This window comes from Natator depressus, chromosome 3 (genome assembly GCF_965152275.1).
Source record: "Natator depressus isolate rNatDep1 chromosome 3, rNatDep2.hap1, whole genome shotgun sequence".
NCBI classification, from domain to species: Eukaryota; Metazoa; Chordata; order Testudines; family Cheloniidae; genus Natator; species Natator depressus.
The window spans coordinates 146,857,828-146,870,360 of record NC_134236.1 but is presented as its reverse complement, the minus strand read 5'-3'; the positions used below and the strand labels follow the sequence as shown (position 1 = coordinate 146,870,360).

The window sequence follows — 12,533 nt, the reverse complement described above, 5'->3', positions numbered from 1 at the left end:
TACAGATGGGGAACCCAAGGCATAAGTAGAGTGAGTGACTTGTTCAAGGATCACTCAACAAGTTAGTGGCAGAGCTGGGAATAGAATTTGGATGTCCTTTCCCCCTCTCTGCTGTTCTAAAACTACCAGACAACGTTCCCTCTTTCAACTATATACTGCTCTCAAATAATGCATATCCATTCAGAATGCTGCTGCAAAGATCATTTTCTTAGCCTGTTGCTTTGACCATGTCACCCCTCTCTCTGCATTCTCCCACTAGTTTCCCCCTTCTCTGTCACATCCAACATAAACTGCTTGTCTTCCTTTTCAAGGCTAGTTGCAGTCAATCTCCACCCTACCTATCATCTCTCATTTGCTGTCGAGCTGCCGGTGCTCGTTTCTGATCAACCACGGTGCCAACCTCCATTGCCTGCTTACTTGTTTGAAAACTTAACACCTCCATTGTTCCTCCTTTGCTGCCCCTCATGTTTGGGAGGAGCACCCTATGAACATTCACAAAGCCACTTCATTATCCACCTGCATATCCTTCCTTAAGAGTCTCCTCTGTTATGATGCCTACAAAAAAGCTTGTCAAAAAGTAATTGTCAAACGGGAATCATAGGTCTGATGCTATTCATTATTTTTATCAATGATCGAGAAGTAAGTATAAAGTCGGTTAGGATAAAATTAGCAGATGATACAAAGATTGGCAGAAGAGTAAATAATGAGGAGGACAGGTCAGTCATATAGTGTGATCTGAATTGTTTATTGTTTGATAAACTGGGCCCAGTCAAACAGAAGACATTTTAATACAGCTAAATGAAAAGTCATATACCTATAAAATGAGGACAAGGAGTCCGGTGGCACCTTAAAGACTAACAGATTTATTTGAGCATAAGCTTTCGTGGGTAAAAACCCCACTTCTTCAGATGCATGGAGTGAAAATTACAGATGCAAACATAAATATGCTGACACGTGAAGAGAAGGGAGTTACCTCACAAGTGGAAAACCAGTGTTGACAGGGCCAATTCGATCAGGGTGGATGTAGTCCACTCCCAATAATAGATGAGGAGGTGTCAATTCCAGGAGAGGCAAAGCTGCTTTTGTAATGAGCCAGCCACTCCCAGTCCCTATTCAAGCCCAAATTAATGGTGTTAAATTTGCAAATGAATGTTAGTTCTGCTGTTTCTCTTTGAAGTCTGTTTCTGAAGTTTTTTTGTTCAAGTATAGCTACTTTCAAATCCGTTACAGAATGTCCAGGAAGATTGTTACCATTCCTGATATCGGATTTGTGTCCATCTATTCTTTTACGTAGGGAATGTCTGGTTTGGCCAATGTACATGGCAGAGGGGCATTGCGGGCACATGATGGCATATATAACATTAGTAGACGTGCAGGTGAATGAGCCTCTGATGGTGTGGCTGATGTGGTTGGGCCCTTTGATGGTGTCGCTAGAGTAGATATGGGGACAGAGTAGGCAACGAGGTTTGCTACAGGGATTGGTTCCTGGGGTAGTGTTTCTATGGTGTGGTGTGTAGTTGCTGGTGAGTATTTGCTTCAGGTTGGGCGGCTGTCTGTAAGCGAGGACTGGCCTGCCTCCCAAGGTCTGGGCGAGTGAGGCATCGTTTTCCAGGATAGGTTGTAGATTGTTGATAATGTGCTGGAGAAGTTTTAGCTGGGGGCTGTACGTGATGGCCAGTGGTATTCTGTTATTTTCCTGGTTGGGCCTGTTCTGTAGCAGGTGATTTCTGGGTACCCATTTCGCTCTGTCAATCTGTTTCCTCACTTCCCCAGGTGGGTATTGTAGTTTTAAGAATGCTTGTTAAAGACCTTGTACGTGTTTGTCTCTGTCTGAGGGGTTGGAGCAAATTTGGTTGTATCTTAGGGCTTGGCTGTAGACAGTGGATTGTGTGATGTGTGCTGGATGGAAGCTGGAGGCATGTAGGTAAGTATAGTGGTCAGTAGGTTTCTGGTATAGGGTGGTGTTTATGTGACCATCACTTATTTGCACTGTATGTGCCAGCAATGCCCCTCTGCCATGCACATTTCTTGCATTTAATTTCCCTGCTTTTTATCTTTAAGGAGAAAAAAAAAGGGAGAAGGAAATAGGAGAAATAGAAAAGTAGGAAAAAGAAAAAAGTGTAGGATCTGCAGAGTACTTCTCTCTGGTTTTATAAATTGTCTGGTATGTGGATGAAGTTACACTTGGTGAAATGCATGTTTCATACAACTATACTGCTCTAGTTCTATGAAACACAATTTATGGACTATGTACTTCGTGCAGGTGACCCCTTCAACTGGAAGGGGTAAAAGCTTCCTGGATCTCCTCACAAATCAAAGAGAAGATTCCCAGACTTCTTCACAAGGCCCCATGGAATATTCTTCTCCATGGTATCCAGTATTTTGGAGAGGTTAAAGGGATAATCAAGATCATGGATGGGAAGGGAAGGGAAGTAGAGTCTCCTGACTGGTAACGTTCTTTTTTTCTCTTTACGACTTTTTTACAAGGACCTCAACATTACTCTTTACCAGGCAGAAAAACCTCTGAAATCCTGAAGCTGCCTGTACTTTGTTTTTGACATTTAAGGTCCCTCTACCTCAAATACACACAGAATCATAGAATATTAGGGTTGGAAGAGACTAGGTCATCTAGTCCAATCGCCTGCTCAAAGCAGGACCAACACCAACTAAATCATCCCAGCCAAGACTTTGTCAAGCCGGGCCTTAAATACCTCTAAGGATGGAGATTCCACCACCTCCCCAGGTAACCCATTTCAGTGCTTCACCACCCTCCTAGTGAAATAGTGTTTCCTCATATCCAACCTAGACCTCCCGCACTGCAACTTGAGACCCTTGCTTCTTGTTCTGTCATCTGCCACCACTGAGAACAGCCTAGCTTCATCCTCTTTGGAACCCCCCTTCAGGTACTTGAAGGCTGCTATCAAATCACCCATTACTCTTCTCTTCTGCAGACTATATAAGCCCAGTTCCCTTAGTCTCTCCTCATAAGTCATGTGCCCCAGCCCCCTAATTATTTTCACTGCCCTCCGCTGGACTCTCTCCAATTTGTCCACATCCCTTCTGTACTGGGGAGACCAAAACTGGACGCAATACTCCAGGTGTGGCCTAACCAGTGCGAAATAGAGGGGAATAATCACTTCCCTCGATCTGCTGGCAATGCTCCTACTAATACAGCCCAATATGTCCTTGGCCTTCTTAGCAAAGAGGACATACTGCTGACTCTCATCCAGCTTCTCGTCCACTGTATTCCCCAGGTCCTTTTCTGCAGAACTGCTGCTTAGCCAGTCGGTCCTCAGCCTGTAGTGATGCATGGGATTCTTCCTTCCTAAGTGCAGGACTCTGCACTTGTCCTTGCTGAACCTCATCAGATTTATTTTGGCCCAATCCTCCAATTTGTCTAGGTCACTCTGGACCCTATCCCTACCCTCCAGCATATCTACCTTTCCCCCCATCTTAGTGTCATCTGCGAACTTGCTTAGGGTGCAATTAATCCCATCATCCAGATCATTGATAAAGATGTTGAACAAAACATGCATGTGCTTAATCTTAAACATGTGACTAGTCCCATTAGGTATGTCTACACAGCCTGTGCTAATGAACCTTGCAGCATGGGTTGACAGACTTGGGCATGCGCTAGACAGCTCTTTGAAGTTGTGGTTCAGTCTGGAACTCAGGCTGTGGAGCTCATCCCCCTTCCTAGGCTTCAGAGCTTGAGCACCAGCCCAAGCTGCAGCTTCAAAGAGCTGGCTACATACCTATTTTTAGAGCTCTAGCATGAACCCTGCAAGCCCAATTCTGTTAACCCAGGTTGAGAAGCTCACTGCTGCAGGCTGTATAGATGTACCCATGACTTCTATGAAACTACTTAATTAAGCACAAGCATCAGTGTATGCAGAATTGGGGTTGGATACTGTAGTATGTATTTAAAATGCAGTTCTGCGCTGAAAACTAATTTGCATTAAATAAAAAAATTGTAACAGCTTTTTACTGCTTTACATTGTACATTAACTGTATTTTAGAGACAATACAGGAGTCTACAGTGAAGTCAGAGTTTAAATAAGGATGGAGCTGGCTCATAGTTTGTTGCTAAATGAAGAAGCTTTGGCTCAAATCACAGAAGCAAAGAGGCCGGTCTTTATTTTTGAGTGGTTGCGATTTCTGGATAAAGTGCTTGTAGCTGCCAACAAGGTAACTTTACTTCTCCCTCTAAAAATGTCATGTTAATTTCATACTCATGTGAAGGTACCAGATGGACATCCATAACAGTGGCAGTAGGATCTGGGAGCCAACCTTCAGCGTGACTGTAAGTAGGAAGTAGGCCCCTGTGTAAATCACGATTTCATGTAATGTACAGAAATCATGAAAATGCCTGCAACCATGATATTTTTTTTTTTAAAGGTAAAAGGAAAAATGTCCTACAAGAAAGTCTTTAATACTAAAAAAAAAAAAAAACCCTTAGCTAGTCAATTTCAAGGACAGGATGAATTTTCCAAATAGTGTTAGTCAATTTCAAAGATGAAATGACACCTTGGTATTGACTGACATTACTTGTGAAATTCATTTTGTTCTTAAAATTGACTAATGATACTTGTAAAACGAATTCCATGCAAACATCATAAAATTCAGTAATTTGCCATTTACAGTGTCCTGAATTTTCTAAAATAAAATAAATTGCGATTTACACTGTGCCCTAACTATAAGTGCATACATTTGGAAGTTTATATATCTTATAGTTTTGTAAATACCTGTGCTTATTATTTTGCTTGTTGTTACATGTGCTCAGTCTGAAATGATAGATTTACAAACTACAATACTCAGTAGGATCTACAGTTCTTCAGTAATATATATACCTCGGTAAGTTTAGCTCTTCTCTTCCAGTGCGGGACCTTTTAATGATGAGGAAAAAGAGGTGGAAAATGGCAAAGGAGGATAGTCCTTGGAGCTTAAAGGACCCTCTTTGAAGTAATATTGTATTAATAAATGATATATGATAGAAATAGTAAGAACTCAACAATAGCAACCACTTGTATATTTCCATTTAGCATTTGTATGTGCAGGTGTTGAGTATAATATAGAGTATTTTAGATTGAAACATAAAACATCTCCCTCAAGGTTTATGGAAACTGGTAGAAATATTGAATTACATATGAATGGAAAGAATATAACAACATAAATTTTGTTCCTTTAACAGACAGATGTCAAGGAAAAACAAAAGAAGCTTGTGGAACAGCTAACTGGACTCATCAGCAGTTCCCCTGGGCCACCCACACGTAAATTACTGGCTAAAAATCTTGCGGCTCTCTATAGCATTGGCGATACATTTACTGTCTTTCAGACGCTTGATAAGTGTAATGACATTATCAAGAATAAAGATGATACTGCTGCCTATTTACCGACCAAACTGTAAGTAAAATGTTGCCTTAAGAATGGGGAATGTTTGTTATAAATAAAGTATTTCATATCTCTACATTAATCTGTGTGTGTATGTATTTGTGTATTATATACATATGTATAGAATATAATACAAATAAATGAGACTTAACAAGAGCAGGATTGGGAGTGTGGAGGGAAGGATTCAGAGCTAGCAAAGATTCATGTGGTTGTCTGGAGTTGAAGAGTCTTTCCTCCAGGTAAGGAAATGACTCCTACTGTGGGCTAATTTTTACATGTTTATGTTATCCAGAGGAAAGCTAATGCCTGACAGAATAACAAATGGACAAATTCCTTTACTTGGATTTTCTCAGATATTTCCAGGCACATTCTGATCCCCAAATTAAAAGGTGTATGGAACCTTGCAGGCTAAACCCTAACATGGACTTTATATTTCAAGAGATAATTGTTAATGTTTGGCACTCTTCAGAAAGAGTGTTCGCTGTTTGTTCGTATTCATCTACTGTAGCATACAGTGTGTGTCTCTTGAATAAGTAATCTCTGTGCTCTGTGTGTGTTTAGCTTCAGCTCACATTTCAGGTATCCTAGCACAGTGTCTCTCAACCTTTTTGATAACAGCGACTGGCTTGCTGCCTTCCTAAACTGTGTCAGCGTGATCTCAGGGACCCCTCCCCTGTTCCAAGGACTGGTTGTTGAGAAACACTGTCCTAGCAGTCTCACTGGTAGGAAATACTAGTTAAGGTTGTAAAACCATTTCTATATTAACCCTTTGTTTTTACATACTCAACTGTCTGAAATATTGACCCTTTGGGCTGAAACTCTCCTTGCTTCATTTATGCCTTTTTTTTAAATGGGAAATGTTGAGCAGAATAGTTTTTATTATGAATTCCCAAACATATTACTTTCCCCGCTTAAAGAATATCCCAACAGCCTTTTTTTCCCATTCAGGTTATTCAAAACCAGCTGCACTTTGAAATGGCAGACTTTTTATGTAAGGTGGCCTTCATGAGGAGTTACGTGCTTTGATAAGTTTGAAATGAAGAGCTGGTTGGATAATAAGGCTATACGTGATTTGAAAAATTATTGTTGAGCATTCTCGATTGTATCTGTTTAAAAACTTTAAGCTAAGAAAGCCTTGTCCCTTTGTGATATCAGTTTACGCATTCTCGGAGGCCTGGGATGCACAGGAGCTGCTTTTGTCAAGCTACAGCTGGAACTATTTGTATGTCTAATTGAAACACAGAATTGCTTAAAATCCTTTCTGCCTCAACTCTCTTCTTTCCCCCTCCAAAAAAATGAAACAAAACAAAAAACCCCACTCCAACCAACCAAGTTATTCTAGTACCTGAACATCAGGAAAAGGAAAAATGCGAGTGCAAAAAATTGACTGACCCAATGATTTTAGCGTATCTAAATTTAACTGCATTGTACGACATTGTACACATTTTGAGTTTTTATGTAAAAACAAAACAAAACCAAAAAAAACCTTCTTTCTTTTTTCAATTGTCAGGACACGTATATCAAAACGTCAGGAACGTACTGCTGACCTTTAACAGTTTTCCGCTGTCTGGCTGAAGACGGTTTTCTGCAACCATTTAAAGCCTTAATCCTGCAAAGATTTAATTATATGCTTAATTTTACGCAGGATTAGGGCCTAAGGAAAAATCCTGCCAATGGATCAATCCAGAAGCATCCCTGTTCCCATGCAAACCCCACGTAGCTGATCACTCTATTTTCGCTATCTAGGCTGAGTGAAATATAGAGAAACAACCAATATAACCACTGAATAATAAATAGATTTTTAGTAATAGAAGAAGATTAACAACATAAGGAAATTTATTTTTAAATGTGCACTAACTCCTAGTTTGATGCTCTCCATTTAAGTTGTATGTTAAACGTTGACAAAAAGGTTACTAAGGGACATCTTGTCTTTGTAGGGCTGCAGTGGCATGTGTTGGAGCTTTTTATGAGAAAATGGGCAGGATGCTGGGCAGTTCTTTTCCAGAAACAGTTAATAATCTCTTAAAGTCTCTGAAAAATGCAGAGGTAAGTTACAGGGGCATTTTAGGTCTACACATTTAGGGATTTTTTTTTAAAGCCCAAAGTATGTTTTTTTAATTAGTGTCTTCATGGCTTTTCACTGAACTGGGCAAACAGTTACTGTCTATATGGTTCATATCAGTATAAAGATACACGTATAGTTGTACTATGTAAGTGGCTTAAAATTTTGGCATGTGACTGTTATAGCAGTCACTTAGTTGCGATTGCAACCCTTAAAGCTGCACAATGGTTTCAAGTACTGTTATAGCCCTTGTAACAGGGTGCTGGTCCTGCGTCGCATGTACATGTCCTTGCACCCTGGTTCAATGCTCAGCCCTTTAAGACTGAGGGGACTGAGTTCAGGGAGCACATGACAAGAGTCCTATGATTCTAAGACCATGTCTACACTACAAAATTAAGTCAACCTAACTTATGTTGGCATATAGTCGCTGCAGTAATTACATCGCTTGTGTGTGTCTACGCTTTGCTCCTTGTGTCGGCAGTGCATGTCCTCACCAGGAGCACTTGTACTGATTGTACTGTCAATATGGGATGGCTTCTTAAAGCCAGTAAATTGTGGGACGGCTTCTTAAAGCCAGTAAGAGTCGATATAAGCAACAGTGTCTACACTGACACAGTGTCAACCTAACTACATCAACATTGACGCTACACCTTTCATGGAGATGGAGTTATTAAGTTGGTGTAGCGGGGCAGTTACGTTGGCGGGAGTGAAATTTTAGTGTAGATGCTTACATAGGTTGGTGTAGGCTGCCTTGCGTCAACCTAACTCTGTAGTGTAGACAGGCCTAAGTTGCAAGCAGCTGCTGCTGTAAACAGGTGGTCTATTCTACTACTGAGGACCCAGGGTCAGGGAAGGACCTGGGAAAGGCTCTCCATAGCAGACAGGAAGGACTATCTTGCTGGAGAAGGATGTGTCCTTTCCCCTTTCCAGCTGGCAGAAAGTGGAAAAGTGTCTATTCTCAAGTGTTTTGTATGTATTTGAACCTTTGTGTCTTCTGTTGATTAGTAAACCTGACCCTGAAGAAAGGGATATGGACCTAAGCCTGAGTACATAGGGTTTATTTGGACTGTGCTGGCTGCTGAATCTGCCCCCTGGCAAACAGTCTTGTATTGAGTTGGACTAACAGAAAAAAACTTTTCAACTGAGGCTATTGTGTTTGCTGTCATCTTAATGTTTTTTGGGGGTGGGGGGGTGGGGAGAGAAATTTGAGCTCATTTTGTTGAACTCTTTGAGTTTTTAAATGTTTAACAAACACTGTTTCCTAGTCTTACAGCTATTTATTTTTCATGAAAAACACAGAACAAAATAGTCTCTGTCAGTGTTCCCTTTAATTTTTCCCACCCATGTGCGGTATGAATTTTGTTATGTGCACCAATATGAAGGTGATGTGTGACACATCACAGGTTGGGGCCCGGGCTAGGTAGAGGCCAGGGGAGGTGCGCCCCTCCCCCAGCAGGTTCCCAGGCAGGTTCCCTGGGTGCCTGCGCAGTGGTAAATAGGCTGCTGCATGGTCATGCAGCTTACAGGGAACTTAGGTCTCTGCCCCAAAGAGCTTACAGTCTAAGTGAAACATTCCATGCTCTCATTGAGGAATAGTAATTTTGCTAGACTCCAAAAATAAATAAATAAATAAAACAATTTTGATGTCACAGTTATCATAGACTGAAGTTTGGATACTGAATGTGCCAAGTACAAAATTACACACTTAAGAAAAGATGCATGTGTGTGCAGCTAGTTAAATGTGTATCAGCTGCAGGTGCTTGGGGCGACATTCAGAGTGGGGCAGCAGTCTGTGTCCCGCGCTGGCATTTCGGCAGCAGCTCCACCGCTGTTGTGGTGGCGGCAATTCGGTGGCAACTGCTTGGGGCGGCAAAATTGGTAGAGCTGCCCCGATTGGCTGGTTGAAAGCTTTGCAGATGGAGCTTATGAACTATGTAAACCAAATAGTTCTAGATTTTTTCCCCCCCATTTTTTTTCCTTGTTAATATAGCTGAGAAATAAAATGCAAAAAATTAAACTAGAAGATTGAATGCAACATTAAGATTTCACAATTAGAATAGCAGCGTCTACATATGTACTATTTTCTATTCCTGTTTCATATTGAAAGCATAGATGCTGGAACTAGGGCTGTGGGGGGTGCTGCAGAACCCTTTGGCTTGAGGTGGTTTCCATCATACACAGGGCTTACAATTTGGTTCAATGGTTCTCAGCACCCCCATTTTACAAATTGTTCCAGCACCCCTGATTGAAAGTGCACTTTAATGCATATGTTTATTACTATACATATACACCTCTACCCTGATATAATGTGATCCGATATAACGCGAATTCAGATATAATGCGGTAAAGCAGCGCTCCGGGGAGTGGGGCTGCTTTACCTCGTTATATCCGAATTCATGTTACCGCAAGCGGTTCCTCTGCGCCCCGCCCCTTACTTGCTGCGGCCCCCCGGCCCCAGCTTGCCTCCGCCTCCTCCCACGAGCGCACCGCAGCTCTGCTTCTCCTCCCTCCCAGGCTCACACGAGCTGCAGCGCGCTCGTGGGAGGAGGCGGAGGCGAGCTGGGACTGGGGGGCTGCAGCAAGTGGCAGGGGAGGCGCAGAGGAACCGCTCCCCACCCCAGCTCACCTCCACCTCCTCCCCTGAGCGTGCCACCACCGCTCTGCTTTTTCTCCCCCCTCTTCCTTCCTTCCTTCCTTCCTTCCTTCCTTCCTTCCTTCCTTCCTTCCTTCCTTCCTTCCAGGCTTCCCGCACCAAACAGCTGATTGGCGCGGCAAGCCTGGAAGGAAGGGACGGAGGGACCGGGGGGGGCGGGGAAAAGCGGAGTGGCGGTGGCGCGCTCAGGTAAGGAGGCAGAGTTAGAGCAGAGGTGAGCTGGGGCGGGGAGCGGTTCCTCTCCCTACCCCGATATAACGCGGTCTTACCTATAAGACGGTAAGATTTTTTGGCTCCCGAGGACCGCGTTATATCACGGTAGAGGTGTACCTAGTACTTGAAGTAGATTGAAACAGCAGAGGGAGCTCTCGCTACACCAGCCAGGAAGGACAGGGGGCTCTCCCTATACTTCGAGCATATACATGTGCCATATGGCCTATAACAACTGAGACCATTTTACATATTTAAATGTAGCATTTGCTACTACGTGAACACTACACAAGAATTTCATGTTATTTGTTCAGCCTCTAGCTATCTTAAGCGGTTTTATTGAATTGATGAGTTTGTATCATCTATGCACACCAATATGTACAGTTACAAAAAGAGAAGGTGATACAACTATAGAGCTGATATTTGGGGTACAAATAACTGTGAAGAGCTGTTGATTGTGAATTTTTTTTTTTTTTTTTTTTACCCTTTTGCTTTCTTTTCACGTATGCAGTCTCAGGGCCGAAGTGAAATATTAATGAGTTTACAGAAAGTTCTAAATGGATTGGGTGGTGCAGCAGCTTCATGCCACCGTGATATTTATAAGAATGCACGATCTCTGCTGACGGATAGATCTATGGCTGTACGATGTGCAGTAGCTAAGGTAGGTAAATTTTTTTATAAGGTTTAAAAATCCAGTATTCTTTGTGTTCTGGATGCTAAGTTCTTTATAGTTGGGCTTGCTGCCTGTTCTTTTTATTGTATAGTGTGGTACATTTCTGAAATCATAGCACTAGGTGCTATTTGAATACAAAATTGATAGCAACAAAGTGAGTTATAGGGAAAATGGCAAAGTTTGCTTTTGAATTTATACTGATGATTTTCAGTCTGCAGGAATAAGGACAGAGATGAAAGTGGGCTGGTACGGTGTACTGGTAAGAAGTGGCCACCGGTACTGGCCCGTACACAGACGACGTTAAAGTGCTGCTGCGGCAGTGCTTTAACATTGCTGCCCTTTTGGAGGCGCAGCTGCCACGGGGCCCGGCGATTTAAAAGGGGCTGGGGCTCCCAACCACAGTGGTCGGAGCCCCAGGCCCTTTAAATTGCCTCCAGAGCCCCAAGTGGTGTGTGCCGGGCAGTGTGGAAAGGCTGGCTTGGGGAGGCTGACCTGCAGCCCCGCCCCTTCCATCTGAGGCCCCACCCCTTGCAGGGGCCCGGAGCTGGGCCCCCGTAATAGTATGTCTTTTATATTACTTTCACCCCTGAATAAGGAGGTTGGTGTCGTGAGGAATATTTGTTCACTGTGCCATGGTGCCTTTTCTGTACTTCCATAAACTCTGATGTTTGTGTGTTTCAGTTAGATTGTAATTAATGTGATGAGTAACAATCCACTTTATTTTTTTGTTTAGCGGTAAATAATTAGTGGTGCTGGGGGGGAAAGCTTTTTTTTTTTTTTTTTTTTTTTTAAATCCCGGAGTTATAGGAATTACACATGCAGAATTGATCTCTACAGTACGCTTCTTAGTGCCTTGTCCAGTCTAGCTTTAAATGTTCCAAGTAATTGGCCTTCTACCTCTTCCCTTAAGAGACAATTCCACTTTTTAATAGATCAACATGTTAAGTTTTTTTCTTATAGTTCCTGATATTCAGCTACATTTTTTTTTTAATTTTATCTTTCTTTATACTTTTGTTCCATCTTAAATTCCTGTCCTCTGATGTTTACATCCTACAAATATTTCTTGATTGTTTTCAGGTCCCTTTTTCATTGTTGCTTGGTTAAGATACCCTATTTATGAATAATTCTTTTAATCTTTCCTCAAAAGCTAGTCTTTCCAGTTTTAGTCATTTAAACAAGGCACTAAAGATGTATTATAGGGAATAATGCTGCACAGGCAGGTAGATGAAGCTGATGATCTACTAGGTCTTTGTTCTGCTCTCTAAAGCCAAGTTGGAGATAAGAAATTAAACTTCAGTTTAACTTTCGCACATTTCAACATCCAAACTTCATCACATATGTATGTTTGGAGTTCTAGATTTTATGGCAATCCTCAGACAAGGACCATTCCTACAATTGTACAATACTTGTTAAAGCCAGATATTTAACATGCAGTATATTAATTTTTCACTAGACTACTTTGTTTGACAAAATTACTCCAAATCAACAATGAAAACACACAAAAAGAACTAGTCCAAGCTTTGCCCACAGACTGGTGGAGAATA

At 41.9% G+C, this 12,533-nt stretch overlaps 1 protein-coding gene across 3 annotated transcripts in view; it reads left to right on the top strand.

Annotated features, from left to right (window-relative positions):
- Positions 1-12,533, top strand: part of HEATR5B (HEAT repeat containing 5B) — a 95,750-nt gene that overhangs the window by 844 nt on the left and 82,373 nt on the right. Inside the window, exons 2-7 of one of the 3 annotated variants that reach the window (XM_074948998.1) lie at positions 2,264-2,449; positions 2,567-2,743; positions 4,020-4,188; positions 5,192-5,403; positions 7,329-7,437; positions 10,828-10,977. In XM_074948998.1, the coding sequence (XP_074805099.1) occupies positions 4,063-4,188; positions 5,192-5,403; positions 7,329-7,437; positions 10,828-10,977 (597 nt within the window). In that variant the 5' untranslated portion in view covers positions 2,264-2,449; positions 2,567-2,743; positions 4,020-4,062. The remainder of the gene's footprint in view (positions 1-2,263; positions 2,450-2,566; positions 2,744-4,019; positions 4,189-5,191; positions 5,404-7,328; positions 7,438-10,827; positions 10,978-12,533) is intronic. The other 2 variants (XM_074948999.1, XM_074949000.1) reach the window with 2 other exon arrangements.